Below are 15,979 nucleotides of genomic sequence, written 5' to 3'. Positions count from 1 at the left end.
GAACAACACGAGCGGATGTTTGTGTTCGACAATGAGTAACTAACCTAACTACGTACAATACGTACCTATGAGGAGAGGCCATAGTTGGGTATAACGGTGTGAGCCAGGAGCCATGTAGGTGATCACATGTGCACAGAAGAGAGTGCCTAACATGCGCCGAGAGCGGTTTCACGAAGTGGCGAGGCAAAAACGACGAGACCGAGTTCCAGCTCCTTTTGTCAAATTCGAGACGACATTCACAGAGCAACAAGCGCAAACAAACATCAGCCATGTCATCGTTTCCAATCGAGATCGTATTCGCCGCCATTTTCCAAGGAACGGCCGGACCGGCTTTGCCCGACGGCTTCTGTCACTGACTATTTATCGGCCGTTGATTGGCCAGCCCACTTGGGCCGTGCTGTCCACAGGGCCCCCGTCATTTCATCGCGGCTAGCGCCAAGGGTTGTCGCCTTTTTCTTTCCAGCACTCAACCCAAACTTTTCTTCCCTCAGCAACCTGTCATCAACCTTACCTGCTACGCCCAATCTTCACTCCTACAACAATCCCATCTACTCTACTCCATCTTTCCATCCTCGAATTATTCACCACCAGACAAAATGGGGTTCGAAGCCGGTACGTTTTTCCATGACAGCCACGGACGTCATCGGCCGCTTTCTCCTTCTTGCCACAGCCTTCTTCACCCATTGAGCGCGCGCATACAGAGGTGCAGCGAGCAAAAGAAGCGTGCCATGTTTGCTGGATGGTTCGCCGCTTTTTGAGCTGCTCAAGGGAAGATTTGGCCCTTCGCATGGTTTTGCGACAGGAAGCGATCGCTGATCTTGCGGCTGGCAAAATTTCAAGACTAGATCTTTCAAGTGCTAATAAACATCACCAGGTGATCACAAGAAGGGTGCCAACCTTTTCAAGACCCGATGTGCTCAATGTCACACCTTGAAGGAGGGCGAAGGCAACAAGATTGGTCCCATGCTACACGGCCTCTTTGGCCGCAAGACTGGTCAGGTTGAGGGTTATTCATACACTGATGCCAACAAGGCAAAGGGTGTCACCTGGGACGAGGAATCTCTAGTACGCTTACCTCACCGCTCCAAATCAAGTCTGGCATGACCACCAGCTAACAACAGCACAGTTCGAGTACCTCGAGAACCCCAAGAAGTACATCCCCGGTACCAAGATGGCCTTCGGTGGTCTCAAGAAGCCAAAGGACCGCAACGACCTCGTCACTTTTCTCAAAGAGGAGACCAAATAAGCGCTTCCTGACCATCATCGCCCTCGCCTCCACACATCTCCTCGACACGCCATGAACCTTCTCTGATTCATCAGATCTACTTTTTTTTTTGCAATTGTACCACCACGACGATAGACAACCCATGGCCAATGGAGCGCAGTTGGAGCGCGCCATGGTCTATTGTAACATATACTTGGTCTATTATGCCAGGGCGTTTTTTTTTGATTTCTGATGCAGCATAGAGCCGGGCTGGTTTTGAACTTAGCGGCACGCACGGAATAAAACTCGCAATACCAATTCTCCTCTTAACATGCACATACTCTTTCGTGCTGGCTGCAACGTGACTACATTTGGTAATGGCGAACCCCTGGATCTATCCGTATCACAAGTATAACGTTGGCTTTCGTTTGTTGGGGGGGGGGGAGCACAATGCCAGGTCGAGTGCCTACTGCAGTGATGTTGAAGTCGGCGGCAGAATGGTCACGTATCTCTCTCACCACAATTAACTCATGAGGCCTTTTGATCGCCGGTAATGGCCAATGATAGGCTTGCAAGATTTCTGACGCATGCCGAGAGGCCGACATAAAAGAACAAACTCTGTGAAGGGTAAGACTAGTGGTGCGTGCTCTAGGCTCAAAAGTATACTGTAACTCACGCGAGCATCTCGGGCCTATGGAAGAGTATACTAATCAGCATGTCCGTGTTCCCGCTGGCCACCCCTCCGTCCTTCCTCGTCACCCGTACTGGAGTTTCCGAACTCTAACCGAGGATTGTGTGGCTGGAGCTGTCTGCCCACCTACTATACTACAGTACTGTAGCCGGTGGGCACTGCACTGTATACTGTATACGCTATACACAGTACTTGCACATCATGGACGATTATTCGCAATCCATGTATTCACGTCAGTCATGCGCGCACTAATCCATTGACGTGGGCACAAAATAAAAATGACACGGCCCCCTGAACAACCTTCCCGGGTCAGGTGTCGGACTTGAGTTTGTCGTATACATACCTATAGCATTCTCGTAGCGCTGTTTAGCCACACCTCGACGTTGAAGAGGCTCTAAGTGTGGTCACTGTGGGTGTGGGGGGCCGGAAAGACCCAAGCCCTTCACGGATCAGGTTGTGCGGAACGCGGCAGTTCCCACATGTGAATTGTCCAGTCACCTCCCTCTCGAACCGACGACTGCCCCATGCTATATCGTGTCTCTCGTTGTTGTCTCGGTGCCTCCATCTCGAACAGCTTCAGCACACGCGTGCGTCGTTACCTCGGTCTATCAAATCCGTCCGTCGAATTAGCGTCATAGCGGGGCGGAATACCGATAGCTTTGACGGACGGGCGACATCAGCAACTACAAGACTCGTGAGGTAGCATACTTGGGCGAAACCGCGACAAGATAGGCCGAACGGCCTTGCACAATTGACATCATGTCGTGGAAGCGTAGCGAAAGACTGATGGACACGATCAAAGTACGTAAGGCGGTTGCACAGGATGGACCCGTAGCTAATCCATCCGTAGCACTATAGCAACTTCCCGGCGACTGGTATGTTTGCTCTGGAGATCATGTGAGCGTCTTGTCTAACGGGTCTCTGTCCTTAGGTGTGTCGTTACGGCAGATGGTGCAGTTTGGAGAAAAACCCTCGACTGGCACCCTCTTCCGCGCGTCACAGTTCTTGTCCGAGGAACTCCCTATACGGTTGGCACACCGCGTGCAAGAGCTCAACGAGCTGCCAGATGGCCTCAATGAGATGCCGTCCATCTGCCGGGTGCGAGACTGGTATGCGCAGTCGTTCGAAGTGGGTGATGCTGGTCTGTCGGCTACTTTACGTCTTGTCTCACACGACCAACAGGAACTCGTCCAGCTGCCCCGACCGAACCTCGACTCAGAAGTCAAAGAGAGACTACTGCGACCATCGAAGAGAAATGGCAAGGATCAAAGGTTGATTAGCCAGGCTACACAGAATCCCAGTGTCAAACAGGGCCAGTACCGATCAGCGCCAGGGTCGAACGGCAGTGGCAATGGCAATGGCAATGGCAATGGCTTTGGCAACGGTGGCAGTATCACTAGAGAGGTCAAGGGCGCCACGTCGAGTCGGAGATACTATGCTGCAGCAGATGACGGGCAAGACTGGCCACCTGAGCTGGGCGCTTACAATACCAAGTTTGCAGACACACTGGAGAAGATCAAGAGGCGGCACGACAGCGTTGTGACTACGGTCGCCCAGGGCATTCTAGAATGGAAGCGCAAGCGACAACGGATGCAAATCGATCACAATATTCAGGCCTTCCTCGACCGCTTCTACATGTCGCGTATTGGCATCCGAATGCTCATCGGTCAGCACATCGCCCTCACAGACCAGCGATCGCGCTCTGATCCCAACTATGTGGGAATCATTTGCACAAAGACTAACGTTCGCGAACTTGCGCAAGAAGCTATTGAGAATGCGCGATTTGTCTGCGAGGATCACTATGGTCTTTTCGATGCGCCCAAGGTACAGCTCGTGTGCAACAACGACATCAGCTTCATGTATGTCCCAGGTCACTTGTCGCATATGCTCTTTGAGACACTCAAAAACTCGCTGCGTGCCGTGGTCGAGAGGCATGGTCAGGATAAGGATGATTTCCCGGTCACAAAAGTCATCGTTGCTGAAGGCAAGGAGGATATCACAATCAAAATCTCAGATGAGGGAGGTGGTATCCCGAGGTCGTCGATCCCGTTGGTGTGGACGTACATGTATACCACTGTGGATCAAACACCAAGCCTGGATCCTGATTTCAACAAGAGTGATTTCAAAGCGCCAATGGCTGGGTTTGGGTACGGTTTACCTATATCGCGGCTGTACGCCAGATACTTTGGCGGAGACTTGAAGTTGATTAGCATGGAGGGGTATGTTTTACACCACCAACACATCCAAACTCGACCAAAACACGCACTAATGCGACACACTAGATATGGAACAGATGTCTACTTGCACCTTAACAGACTTTCCTCGTCCTCGGAACCTCTGCAATAGCAACTACCCGTCATGAGGGATGGATGGGCGTCGAGCGAGATCATCCGCTCATCCTCCCAAGGATTGACACAGGGTACTCAGTATGGAACGAGCTCGCGAAAAAGCCCCTTCCTAGCCAGCAAAGCTATGAGGCTCAAGTTGTCCGGGCAGATTAGCAGAGAGGTTAGTGAGAGGAGGCAAGTCGGGGATGCGGAGGAGATGTTTGCGGATAGCGGAGGGGAGAAGCCGTGGTGGCGAAACGTGACGATGGAGGAGGGGGTGTAATATTTTAAAGAGGGTGGAGAGAAAAGGCAGCCAGGATTGTGGTCGTTCTTGCTGAGAAGATGAATTTGTTATATACCTGTCGATTGATGGGTGGAGGACGCATCGTTAGCCCTCTTTGTTTTAGGGGGCTTTTTGGCATATCTATAGTCGATATGCTCTCACTGAAACCAATGAGAACAAATCGGCATGCGAATGAGCAATTGGGAATAAAATTCCTCTTGACGGGTTATAGGATAGTGTAGCATGCGCTGCTGTTTGTACATGCGCTTTCATTTTCAAATAAAAATTATTGGGGTATAATGCTTCGTATCATACTGCTCAACGATATTACCACTGCCCATTCCATTGCGCCCGTGCCATGCCAAACCCCGTACTCGTAATCATATACATAACTCTGTACTCGTAATCACATCCTTATGAAATCGTCGCCCTATGCAATGTACCATGCTTCCTCTTGAGTATACGTGTGCGCAGAACTAACCCTCTTCTTCACCCTCTCCCTCTCCTTACCCTGGCCACTCCTTGTCGGACTCGCCAATTCCCCGCCTCCTCTCTCTTGCAAGGGCAACTCCCATTCCTCACGCCACTCCACATGACCCTCATTCTTCAGTCCAAGCACAATATTCTGGTAATAGTGTCGTGTCTGCGGTATACTCTGAGAACTTTCAGTCAGCCCAAGTCCCTAGTCTTCGCACCTACACCCTCGTCTCATTTCCCTCCTTCCCCATTCCAAGCCATGTTCTAGCCAGGATCGCGGAAGCTGTACCTCGTTCCTCGCAGCAGCAAACCACATCAACATCTCTACACTATCCAGAATAGTCGCCGCACGATCTCTTTCTTGCCTCTGCTCGTAGCTCTCTGCGTTTCTGCTCGTTTGGCCACTTCCGCTTGAGCAGGTCCATTCTTTGTGGCGGGCTTGGGCGTTGCGTTGGCCTGCGGTGAAGTGGGAAGAGGAGGAGGAGGAGGAGTCGGGTGCGGGCCGTGGTTGTGGGCGTGAACGTGGGGACGGAGAGGACGGGTTGTTGGCGGTGGGAGGGTTATTGAGGACGGTGGAGAAGTAAGGGGTTTGGTTCAAGGGTGGGGAGGCGTGGGGGGTGGGTGGTGGTGGCATTGTATACACAAAAAGAGTAAGGAGAGATTGTGGTAGGTGGATTGGTGTTTTATCTTTCAACGTTACCGGTAGTGTCGCGCTGCGCGTTGCGTTGCGCGTGGGTGGACATGGTGCAGAGCGAGTTGTGCTCCGCGGGGAATGCTGGATGGGGAAGGTGGAGCCGATGGGGGGATGTATCCGCGCGGCATCGTACTTCAGTTAGCCATTGCGATGACTTTGTTCTACTCTTCTGCCTGAACGGAGTGGGAGTGGTTTTTATCACTATTATAATTACAAGGATATCGAGATGGTAGATTTGGACGCTTCTCGCTTTTCTCGTATCATTTACGTTGGATCTCGTCTCAAACCTACACCTCGGGACCCCCTTTCGTCGAGCTTGCACGTCATATGAACTCCTACACAAGACGTGCCTACAGCAGTCAACTATTCCTAATAACGAGCAGGACTGTGAACCATCTGGAGCTCGGACTATGGAATCGACTCCATTGTGATTGTGGCTCAATACTGGCTTTCCCCATCTCCCACAACCCGCGTGGTTATAGCCCAAACAAGGCATACATTTGGGCGCTGAATCACGACGAGAGAAGCCTTGGCAAGTCTCGCGTCTTCAAGGCTTCTTCAGGCGCAATGGATCCCTCCAGGTTTCCGAGCTGGTCTCGAGATGGACTGGAGAGTAAGCGCTACTGTGTATCGCAGGACGCTTTTGTTTGAACCTGCAAAGTGTGACACGTCTGCACTGCTACTTCACAAGGGCCTGCAGCCTCAGAGAATGATCTGTCATAAGCTGAGTATGTTAAGATAGGCGGAAGGATCCATCATACTAGAGTAGTAGCCCTTCTCACTGCGCCTATCGGGTCAACCGATACAATCCACTTGAGTGTTACAGGACTATACCGGTAGCCGCCAAAACGAGCCGAGCCTTTTTCAGTACGAAGTCGCGATGTATTGGTGGCGCCTCGGTTATTTCGGTATGCTGTTCTTTGCTGTGTATACACTCCTGCAACAAGGCTGATTCTTTAGGCACCAGAAGCGTTGCTTTTGTTTCTCAGCTCGTGGACAGGGGGTGGTTACACCACACATCAGCTGTGTGCCTGGGCTGCATTCCTCTCTTCGGACTCGAGGGACCTCTCTTTTGCATTCACACTGTGCTGATATTCTCACGATTGCTATAGACTGATCCTTCACTTCCTAGTGGTCACATTTGTACGGGTCGTTTCTGCCGTTCTTGCAAAGAAGATCTTATTGTTGCCCAAATGAGTACACTAACCACGGACGCGGCGAATATGATTACAGCTCCACCGGTTCTCCATAATGATCTTGGGAAAAGAGCTATCGCGACTTGTGGATACGTCTCAGGCAACTCAGGTACATAGTCTCGGCTCAAGTATGTGGATCGTGATTGGTAACTTACAATGTCAAGCATCGCCTTTAACATGTCCAAACGGTTACAACTGTGCTACGGCTATACACACTGACGCCGTCTTCGGTTGTTGCAACAACATCGAGTGTCTCGATGACTGGGGCTGGTGCCGGGACTTTGGACAAGGTGGTTGTCAAGGCTTCGACCTAGAAGAGGGTGTTTGCACCGGTATCTTTGGCCCAGTACTGCAATGGTACGTATGCCGACCACTTCAAATTGAATAGTATCCATGTTCACACCATCATAGCTCTGCAGAGGCTCCACATTGTTTCCGCTATGCCCGCTCGTCAGCGCGAGGAGATTCGACAACGTACTACTCGCGTGCATGCGGCACTGCCAGCCAGGAAATTCTCGTGCTTGCTACAGCAACTAATGGAGGAAATCCAGTGCCAGTTTCTCCAACCACAGCTGTCGCAGACGATCCCTTTACTTTGATCCCAGGTTTCACTCAGACTCTTGGTCCAACGTCACCTACGAGTGGACCAAGTAGCAGCAGTAGCAGTGGCAGCAGCGGCCCCAAACTCAGCACAACTGCCATTGCTTTGATCGCCGTGGCTGGTCTTGTAGTGTTGGCCCTCACGCTTCTCTTTGGATATTGTTGTTGCTGGCGGCGACGGGACAAACGTCGTAACATTGTGCATTCCATTGAGCCAGTTCGGCCGCCATACGTAGAAACAGAGCCACCAGCTCAAGGCCCAGGCTCTATCAATGACTGGAATCTAGACGTGCCGGTCGGGGCATCGCCGTCTGTCGCGCCTTCACGCGCAGGGGGAAGTGAGTACGGAGGACCGTCAAGACACCAGATGGCTGGCCCGAAACTGTTTCATATGCACTCTGGCGGATCTGGGCAAAGGTCATATTGACATGGCAGTTTGATATAATTTGCTTCCATAGGAAACATATTTCGGCCAAATCAATGCATAAGCCATGTGAATCAGAAAATAACGCCCTCTGAATGGAAGATTCTGGGGATTTGTGATTAATTGAACAGAGCTGGAAAGAATAACGTGTGCTGGTAATGGGATGAATGGCAGATGTACGGCTGCGGCTCGATTGATTTCTACGCTTGACAAGATTGATGAATTGATATCTCATTGGCAGTTGCAGTTCTTGCCATCACACCTTTTTCTAGGAGAGAAAAACTCGGGCAGATCGACGTGCACTATACTATCATAGGAAAGTACACTACTTAATTCAGACCCCTGTTCCTCTGCACTGCTCTGTTACGATCCTAGAAGCTAATGTCCGAGCATATGCAAGGACTTCGTTGACTATGAGATGAATCAGAGTGAAGTTACCACTGGTTTGTTGGAATGTTCTCCAAGGGTTGGCTAGATGTTAGGATAAAAGCAGTCACTCTAGTCCTATGTATTCAGTCTTACCATATTTACTACGTAGTCTAATTACTCACTGAGTTATCACTACTCGTACTAGTTCTACACTAATAATGTCTGAAACAAAAGAAGAGTTGCTCACCTATGAAATTCAGTACAATCTTTGTAGCGATAGCCGAATTTTCCGAGTTTTCTGTACCAAGGCATCTCTTGGGACCTGCCTAGACATTTATCGTTGACAGGACGATTTTGAAAGACACCCTCAGTCTCCAACGCTGTATATTAGTAAACAAGCTATGAGCAGTCATAAAGTCTCACATTTTAGGAGCTAGTAAGGTACTTCCCCTTCATGCATTTAGTTCCTGGGCCACACTTCGTAAAGCATCCATCAATATCCTCTGCAGCAATTAAAACTGCAAATGCTATGGGGGAATATACTGCCCTACTGCAGAATTCCGGAAAGGTAACTACGGTTGTGATTTCATGATGGTAACAGCGGTGGTAAACTGATTATATGCAAATGATGCTGGTATACCGTGAATCAAGAACAAAGTGACGTGTTGCACGTCGACTTTTGCAGAACTAAGTCTCTAGGTGCCAGAGCAGATGGAAAATATATTTTAACTTGATCTAGGAATCGTCTTAATTCGGGTGTAATTCGGTGGGTTTGTAGGTAGACTGAGGCGTCTCCCTTGAGCTATAGAATACGAGTATCGCAGTCATGCAGCCAGAGAGATCAAAAGCCACCACCAGTACTAATAATGCTGCTGCTGCTGCTGCTATAGATTTTCCATAGGAACTTCAGAACATAAGCAGGATTTGCCTTCACTGTTATATGCATTAGGCTTGTAGTACTTTTTCTGGTTGCGATTGCTATGATGGGCAGAGACTATCAAAACTTGTAACTCTGTACGTTTTGAGGTCTTCATACACCCGTCTTCACCATGCACTTATAGTTTATGGAACATCTCCAAGAGCATGCTCGTGGAACTTGAAACTACTCTTTCCGCTGGCGCCTGCACATATACTGCACTGCTCCAGATTGTTAGGAAGGTAAGGGCAGTTGTAACCCTCATGATAGTGATGGTAATGGCAAAAGAAAAACAAGTCAATCAAGGACATCCGACCATAATGCATTGTGATAATGTTTTTCGTGCCGGTATAGGAGCAGATGACAGGCCTTATATCAAGACACTTGTGGGTACACCATATATCATGCTGTCACACAATCGCCCCGGTATGCCTGTAACTCGGCAGGTCTGTAAAACAAGTTGTTTCTCTTTCTGCGGGACATAAATAACGCAGCAACCCTGATAGACAGTGGACACGTCAATTTGCATTCTTGCTATCTCCCGTAGTACAGTCGACCTATCGCTATTCCATAGATCACATAGATGGCTATACATCAAGGCTAGCAAGGCGTTCTATGCAAAGATGGATTATCCTTAAATCATCCTTCTCATACTATTGCCTCCCAGAGCTGTCGTGTGGCCTCCAACTTGCGCACCTGATCACCTTTGAACACAAGCATCCAGCTATTACAGTCGAACAACTTGTTTAAGTCGCACTCTCGACGTGTATCACCGCTTCGCGAAAGCCCGATCTCGTTGACAAAGTTCCACTCCCGGCCACACTTGCACTGGCATGGGACCCATTTGGCAAAGCGCTTGAGCGTTTCGCGGCGGTCTGGGCTCACTTCAACCATTTTGGACACCCCTAGATTCCTTTCTATATGTAACATGTACAGCACAGCCATGATAAATGGCTTGCGGTGAGATGAGTTGCGAACGTCGGACTTGTCACGTAGTAGGCGTGTCCACACCTCTGCTACCTCTCGAGGTGTTGGGCGATCTGCTGCTCCAAATTGTAGGAAAAATGATCTCACTTCTTGATGTTCAGCTCCTGTCCCATAAGCTTTGGCTAAAATGTTGTACATACGCGAAACTTTCTCATTAGTTTTCTCGCACTCATCGTATATCTTCTCGAAAACATAGTATGAATCGATTGTGAGATGCTGCCAATACGATATTACGGGCTCTTTGATATACTTTGGGCTTTTATGGAGCGTGTAAAACAACTTCGTTCGCATTCCTTCTACCAGTGTGGACGGTGACGTGGGACGAGGGAGGGCTACTAGGGACAACAGTATATTAGTATATGATCTACTCTCCACAAAAAGCACTACAGGCTTCAAGTAAAATCCACAAAGGCAGCAAGAGTCAACGCACTTTGCCCAGTTCCCGCGACCTTTTTCCAACGTCTTACCATACGCTCTGTATCTGGGCTTCCTCCAAAAGCATCGCATCGTGCTGCGATGATGCCTTTTTTGCTTGCCTCGTCAAGCGCAACTTCGTTGAGATCTGGAGGATTGAACCTAAAGTAGCCATCTCGTTCGACCAGTCTTCTGTGAGCACGATCGAACGTATCCGCTGTATGCTGGGTTTCGCTCGCCATCCTCGTGATGCTCTCCGCGACTTCCGTGACTTTGCTTCCAAAGCCACGGTGTGCCGGTTTGCCTGTACCAAGGGAAACGAGAACACGAATATGATCATCAAGATCTTGGTCCAATGTGACGAGCTGCGTTGATGCCTCATCGTGCAGCTCGTTTATAGGGTTGTTGAAGCCCACACCGCCGTCAATAAAGATTCTGGGCTCACCTGCTGCAATGATCTTCATGGGTTCAAAGAAAGAAGTCGCAGCTGATGTAGCGCGAGCCACTTCCCAAATCTTCACTTCGTTGTAGAACTCTGAATACTCTCCTGTTTTGCGATAATCCGTAAATCGGGACGGAGAGATAGCCTCCTCGGCCAGAGCAATGACAACCCTGCATATGATTGTTAATGACTCCTGATTGTGATGTTATTGAGCATAGCTTACGTCTTGCATTTGGATTCTTTTGTACCTCTGAACAAGGCATCGGAAGGGTGTCCGGCTCTCGCGATGATCTGCTTGATCACGCTCTCCAAACGCTTCGTCTCATACCTGGGTTGCACCTTGCCGTTGCGCAACTTGAATGGTAACTGTTTCTTATCTTTCGGATCAAACACGACGTCCATCAGTTCAATGTACGCATCGATGCATTCCTTTACAGACATCTCAAGTCGGCCTAACATGACGGCGATCAAGCTGTGCAGCATGCATGAGTCAGCGTGGATAAGGTTGTGAGTGAAGCAGCAGACGAACCCTCCAGTGCTTGTACCGCATATCATGTCGAAGTAATCGCATGGTTTCGGGCTGCCAACATATGAAAGGATCTTGTTTAGCATGTACAGGGATGCGAGGCCTCGTACACCACCACCATCAAGACTGAGCAGCCGAAAATCTGTTGCCATCTTGCTCTGGACAGTTGTGAGCTAGGTAAAAGAAAAATCTTCAGGTTACGGAAGATGAGATGGATACGAGAAGGGAAAAGTAAACAGGCAGTCTATACATATTTGAAGTATCCAGTCTGGCCTATACCGGTAAACAACCGCCCAATGGGCCAAGACTGCGGCTGGCAGGTGGGTGTCACAAATGGCAGCCTGGTCAACTATAATTCGTATGACTTCCATAGCCGGTCTACAGCCTGAGAGCTTGAGACCTGTTTCACTCAGAGCTGAGGTTTCTGCGCCTGAAGAATAGAATAAGGGCGGCACGATGTGCGCCACAAGAAGAGCACTCGTGTTGTGATTCGAACAGCGGTGCGCGAAGGCCTTTCCACGACTCTCACTGCCCCCACATCACAACATTGGGCTCAAGCGATATGTACTCCCCGTCACACCCTTTTAAAGACCTGAACTCGAGAAGCTTAGGTTCGCGAGTGAGAATGTTGCCTTGTGACTGCTTCTTCAGCTCTTCATCGGATTACCTACCAGGGCTGTGCTTCTCATTGCTTAGCGTGTTCGTCCCTTCGGCCCCTCTTCGACTTCCCAGCCATTCTTCTCTTCGTTCCTCTCACGATCCACATCTTGCAATAATGGTCTTTGGCAACATGGCAGATCTAGATGGTGTTATCGCTGATGCCATACCGTTAACCATGGACAACCCAACCTTGGGAGCCGTTTCCTAAAGTTACCGGTACCGGGACGGCACAACGCGCTAAGCTTTCGAGCATCCATTTACGCAACTCTGCACCCACGCATAACAGAGTCCACATAGTTAGCAAGATCGAAGACATGCACATCTGCATCGACCCAAGAGCCTTAGGCACTTTAAGCAGGGTCGTCGAGCTGCACCGGCCGCCCCCGAAACGGGACCGCTCAAGCCATACCGGTATAATTCGACCAAGCCCGCAATGTCGGTACCGGTATCAACGCCATCTCCAGCCCCGATGGGTGGATCCCTGTGAACTTACGAGAGAGACTGTGTCACGTAACATTTACCGGACGGCCTTAGTCAATAGGACGAATACGCAGATGATAAGGCTACAGCGGCATGTGCATTTGGTCCACAGATTAAGACGATCTACTACGGTGAATTAGGCTAGGATTACAGGCATGTAGCTGTGTCCTACGTGAGGTGAATGTTTGTCTTGTCTATGGCAGACTCTTAGCTCTGGGCGACCACACCGACTCTACGCCGAGCTTGTATTGTCATGGGTATTATCATCTCAGGGTCTATCGGCATCCACTACGTTGCTCGTGCAGTTTTCATGTACAGCGTGCGTTTTGCCTGCTCTATTCATCCTCACCCTGGGCCTTCCTATCGAAGAACCCAAACCCAATGCTTATATCAAGATCTAATCCCTCAAATCAGGCTGCAATCTATGACTGATATTTCCTAAACTCCTCCCTTCTGACCCTCAGTATGGATTCCAAAGTGAGCAAGTTGAACTCTTGGTTACCCAGATTTCTCGGACTTTCAAAGAAAACCGAGCCAGACTCTACACCGAACGAGCGGACGTCGCTTCTTCCACCGTCACAAGATGAGGAATGGGCCACTAGTGATTCCCTAGAACTCGAAGACGCATCGAAAACAAGGCTCCGATTACTGCTCCAAGAGTTCTGGATCCTCCTGAAGGGATCGCTGCCAGTGGTCATCGCATACGCGTTGCAAAACTCGTTGCAGACAGTGTCCGTCCTGATCGTCGGACGTCTGTCGCCAGAAGCTTTGGCTACAGCTGCGTTCTCGTACATGTTCGCCATGGCTACTGGATGGCTTGTCGCTCTTGGAGGCACCACAGCAATCGACACCCTCGCCTCGGCATCATTCACAGGAAGTAAGCATCGTCATGATCTCGGCATCATCCTACAGCGGTCCTTCGTTGTCCTTTTGGCTTTCTATATTCCAATCGCCATCCTGTGGTTATGCTCCGAGCCGTTATTCAAAACTCTTGGCCAGGAAGCCTACATTGCGCGGGACTCGGCAAGATTTTTATCAGTCCTGGTTCCCGGTGGCGTTGGCTATATCTACTTCGAAGCACTGAAAAAGTACTTGCAGGCGCAAGGTCAGTTGTACCACTGGATTATTTGTTCAGCTGCTGACGTGATGAAGGAATAATGAAACCTGGCACATATGTGCTACTGATCACGTCACCCCTCAGCGCTGGGCTCAACTACCTCTTTGTCTATACGTTCAGAATGGGGCTTCTTGGAGCGCCCCTTGCCACTGGCATCGCTTACTGGGCGTCATTCCTTCTTCTCCTGGCCTACGCACGTTTTATCGACGGTTGGGAGTGTTGGGGTGGTTGGGACCGGAAATGTCTTCAAAATATGGGAACATTTTCACGCCTGGCTTTTCTCGGTGTTATACACGTTGGCACGGAGTGGTGGGCATTTGAAATTGTCGCCCTTGTAGCAGGCAAGCTCGGAACGATTCCACTGGCCGCGCAGAGTGTCATCATGACTACGGACCAGGTCATGAATACAATCCCATTCGGTGTCGGCGTTGCCACATCTTCACGCGTAGGAAACCTCCTCGGCTCGCGCAATGCGAGAGGTGCAGCCAGGGCAGCAAACACGGCAGCGGTCCTGAGTATAGTTTTGGGTGTGCTAGTCTTGGCTGTCTTGATGGGAGTAAAAGACTTCTATGCAAAGATCTTCAACGATGATGTTGAGGTAGTCAAGTTGACTGCGCAGGTCATGCCCTATGTCGCGCTATTCCAGATTGCGGACGGGCTGAATGGAAGCTGTGGTGGCGCGCTCAGAGGAATGGGACGACAACACATCGGAGCCACGGTGAACGTTGTGAGTTATTACTGTGGAGCTCTACCATTGGGAATCTGGCTGGCATTCCACGGCTGGGGTCTTGGAGGTCTATGGGTAGGACAATGCATTGCCCTCTATCTGGTAGGCTTCGGCGAATGGGCTATCGTTGCCTGGAGCAATTGGGACAATCAGGTCGAAAAAGCCTTTGCGCGAATGGATTCAGATGACAGAGCAGAGCTCGGGGGTCCCGCGGAAGGCGGACTTCCCAATGAAGCAAGTAGATAGCATACTCTGCTGGTGTTGTTGGCGGCGATCGAGCCGATTAGCAACGACGTTTAGACATCGACCAAGTAGAGATAGATAGCAAGCCGGAGATCTCATGCACGAGGTGCTGTAATCTACCTAAAGCGGGTAGACTGACGATTAGCGTGCCGGCTATCTCCACCCTTGCTCCCCGCCTCAACCTCACTCCATGTGCTATACACCCCGCAACGGTGCCAGCTCGATAGAATTCAAGCCACAAAGCATGAATCATTGCACTCTCTTTTGCAAGCACGCTCTGTAGCGGCAAAATGTAGACGGTGATCTGGTTATGCGGACCGATTTTTGCATTGCCTCACCGACGGCCGAGTCCACACCACAGAAGCTTGTCGAACCAATGTCTCAGGATTGCTAACCGACACTGCCACCGAGAATGAATCAGAATATGTATAGTACTTCGTTTGAATGGAAGAATGAAGAATACTGGCTGGCTGGGCCAATATTAATCATACGAAAGAACTGCATTGATAGCTCATGACGTGAATGAGCACATAGTTCTGCCGGACGCTGTTACGCTTGAGATAAGGCCGATACCAAGAGATCGAGAGGTTGAAAATGGCCGTTACGAAACGTCTATCCTGGTACTCACTGGTCAATTCAAACATTCTACATCGCGGCAACCGTCATCGCACATGACCGGGGTTGTTCCCACACGGATCGATAAGGCCCATTGACCACTTTGAGTGTTGGTTCTGGTGAGAAGCGATGTTTAGCTGGCTTTTGAAAGACCATCAAGGTGTCTCAATGATGCATACCATCCTATAAAGTCGTTGATATTCACCCGTCTGTGACTACCGTTGTTCTACTTTTGACGCTTTTTCTCATGGGGTTCAAGAAGTGCGGAGAAGTCGAATCTGGTTACGCAACTGCCAACGACTACCGAAGATGATATCTCCAAGAGCTCCTAACCGATTCGAGGCAGTACGGTGCTATACCTGCATATGACATGATAGACCAGGGTAGCTCCAAGCTGTCTACCTAACAGCAGTGTTACCTAACGCGACCGCGTCAACACGAGCACTGATACTGAAACCATGAATTTTTTCCATTTATTCACCTCGCCTGCCCTCTCTGGTGGACTTTATCCATTACCGCATCGACTTTCTATTCACCTTTTACAGCTGCAGAAAATTCGCAATGAAGGTTTCTACAGCTATTATCAG

General features: G+C 49.9%; 9 protein-coding genes across 9 annotated transcripts; 7 read left to right on the top strand and 2 right to left on the bottom strand.

Annotated features, from left to right (window-relative positions):
• Positions 1–151: 151 nt before the first annotated feature.
• IAQ61_008825 (uncharacterized protein) lies at positions 152–433 on the top strand (the record flags this gene model as incomplete). The annotated part of the gene is made up of 1 exon (XM_066098142.1): positions 152–433. One exon carries the CDS (start codon positions 152–154, stop codon positions 431–433), a length of 282 nt encoding a protein of 93 aa, XP_065951781.1.
• A 35-nt stretch (positions 434–468) lies between these two features.
• IAQ61_008824 (uncharacterized protein) lies at positions 469–1,882 on the top strand. The gene is made up of 3 exons (XM_003836419.2): positions 469–612; positions 875–1,065; positions 1,127–1,882. The coding sequence occupies exons 1-3, from the start codon at positions 597–599 to the stop codon at positions 1,244–1,246; spliced, it is 327 nt and encodes a 108-aa protein (XP_003836467.1). The 5' UTR covers positions 469–596; the 3' UTR covers positions 1,247–1,882.
• Positions 1,883–2,211: 329 nt separating this feature from the next.
• On the top strand, positions 2,212–4,241 carry IAQ61_008823 (uncharacterized protein; the record flags this gene model as incomplete). Its single annotated transcript, XM_066098141.1, has 4 exons — positions 2,212–2,696; positions 2,746–2,770; positions 2,827–4,114; positions 4,178–4,241. The coding sequence occupies exons 1-4, from the start codon at positions 2,655–2,657 to the stop codon at positions 4,239–4,241; spliced, it is 1,419 nt and encodes a 472-aa protein (XP_065951780.1). The 5' UTR covers positions 2,212–2,654.
• A 12-nt stretch (positions 4,242–4,253) lies between these two features.
• Positions 4,254–4,505, top strand: IAQ61_008822 (uncharacterized protein; the record flags this gene model as incomplete). The annotated part of the gene is made up of 1 exon (XM_066098140.1): positions 4,254–4,505. The coding sequence occupies one exon, from the start codon at positions 4,254–4,256 to the stop codon at positions 4,503–4,505; it is 252 nt and encodes an 83-aa protein (XP_065951779.1).
• A 416-nt stretch (positions 4,506–4,921) lies between these two features.
• Positions 4,922–5,324, top strand: IAQ61_008821 (uncharacterized protein; the record flags this gene model as incomplete). The annotated part of the gene is made up of 2 exons (XM_066098139.1): positions 4,922–4,944; positions 5,069–5,324. The coding sequence occupies 2 exons, from the start codon at positions 4,922–4,924 to the stop codon at positions 5,322–5,324; spliced, it is 279 nt and encodes a 92-aa protein (XP_065951778.1).
• Positions 5,325–6,556: 1,232 nt separating this feature from the next.
• Positions 6,557–7,899, top strand: IAQ61_008820 (uncharacterized protein; the record flags this gene model as incomplete). Its single annotated transcript, XM_066098138.1, has 5 exons — positions 6,557–6,584; positions 6,637–6,668; positions 6,789–6,981; positions 7,037–7,229; positions 7,284–7,899. 5 exons carry the CDS (start codon positions 6,557–6,559, stop codon positions 7,897–7,899), a joined length of 1,062 nt encoding a protein of 353 aa, XP_065951777.1.
• Positions 7,900–9,829: 1,930 nt separating this feature from the next.
• Positions 9,830–10,075, bottom strand: IAQ61_008819 (uncharacterized protein; the record flags this gene model as incomplete). The annotated part of the gene is made up of 1 exon (XM_003836415.2): positions 9,830–10,075. One exon carries the CDS (start codon positions 10,073–10,075, stop codon positions 9,830–9,832), a length of 246 nt encoding a protein of 81 aa, XP_003836463.2.
• Positions 10,076–10,560: 485 nt separating this feature from the next.
• Positions 10,561–11,781, bottom strand: IAQ61_008818 (uncharacterized protein; the record flags this gene model as incomplete). The annotated part of the gene is made up of 3 exons (XM_066098137.1): positions 11,554–11,781; positions 11,248–11,496; positions 10,561–11,194 (listed from the first exon to the last, which is right to left on the bottom strand). Exons 1-3 carry the CDS (start codon positions 11,700–11,702, stop codon positions 10,561–10,563), a joined length of 1,032 nt encoding a protein of 343 aa, XP_065951776.1. The 5' UTR covers positions 11,703–11,781.
• A 52-nt stretch (positions 11,782–11,833) lies between these two features.
• Positions 11,834–15,124, top strand: IAQ61_008817 (uncharacterized protein). The gene is made up of 2 exons (XM_003836413.2): positions 11,834–13,795; positions 13,843–15,124. Exons 1-2 carry the CDS (start codon positions 13,156–13,158, stop codon positions 14,778–14,780), a joined length of 1,578 nt encoding a protein of 525 aa, XP_003836461.1. The 5' UTR covers positions 11,834–13,155; the 3' UTR covers positions 14,781–15,124.
• Positions 15,125–15,979: the final 855 nt, after the last annotated feature.

This window comes from Plenodomus lingam, assembly GCF_022343315.1.
Source record: "Plenodomus lingam strain CAN1 chromosome Unknown contig_5, whole genome shotgun sequence".
Classification (NCBI taxonomy): domain Eukaryota; kingdom Fungi; phylum Ascomycota; class Dothideomycetes; order Pleosporales; family Leptosphaeriaceae; genus Plenodomus; species Plenodomus lingam.
The sequence above is the reverse complement of the archived record's forward strand: the minus strand, read 5'-3'. Positions and strand labels throughout refer to the sequence as shown.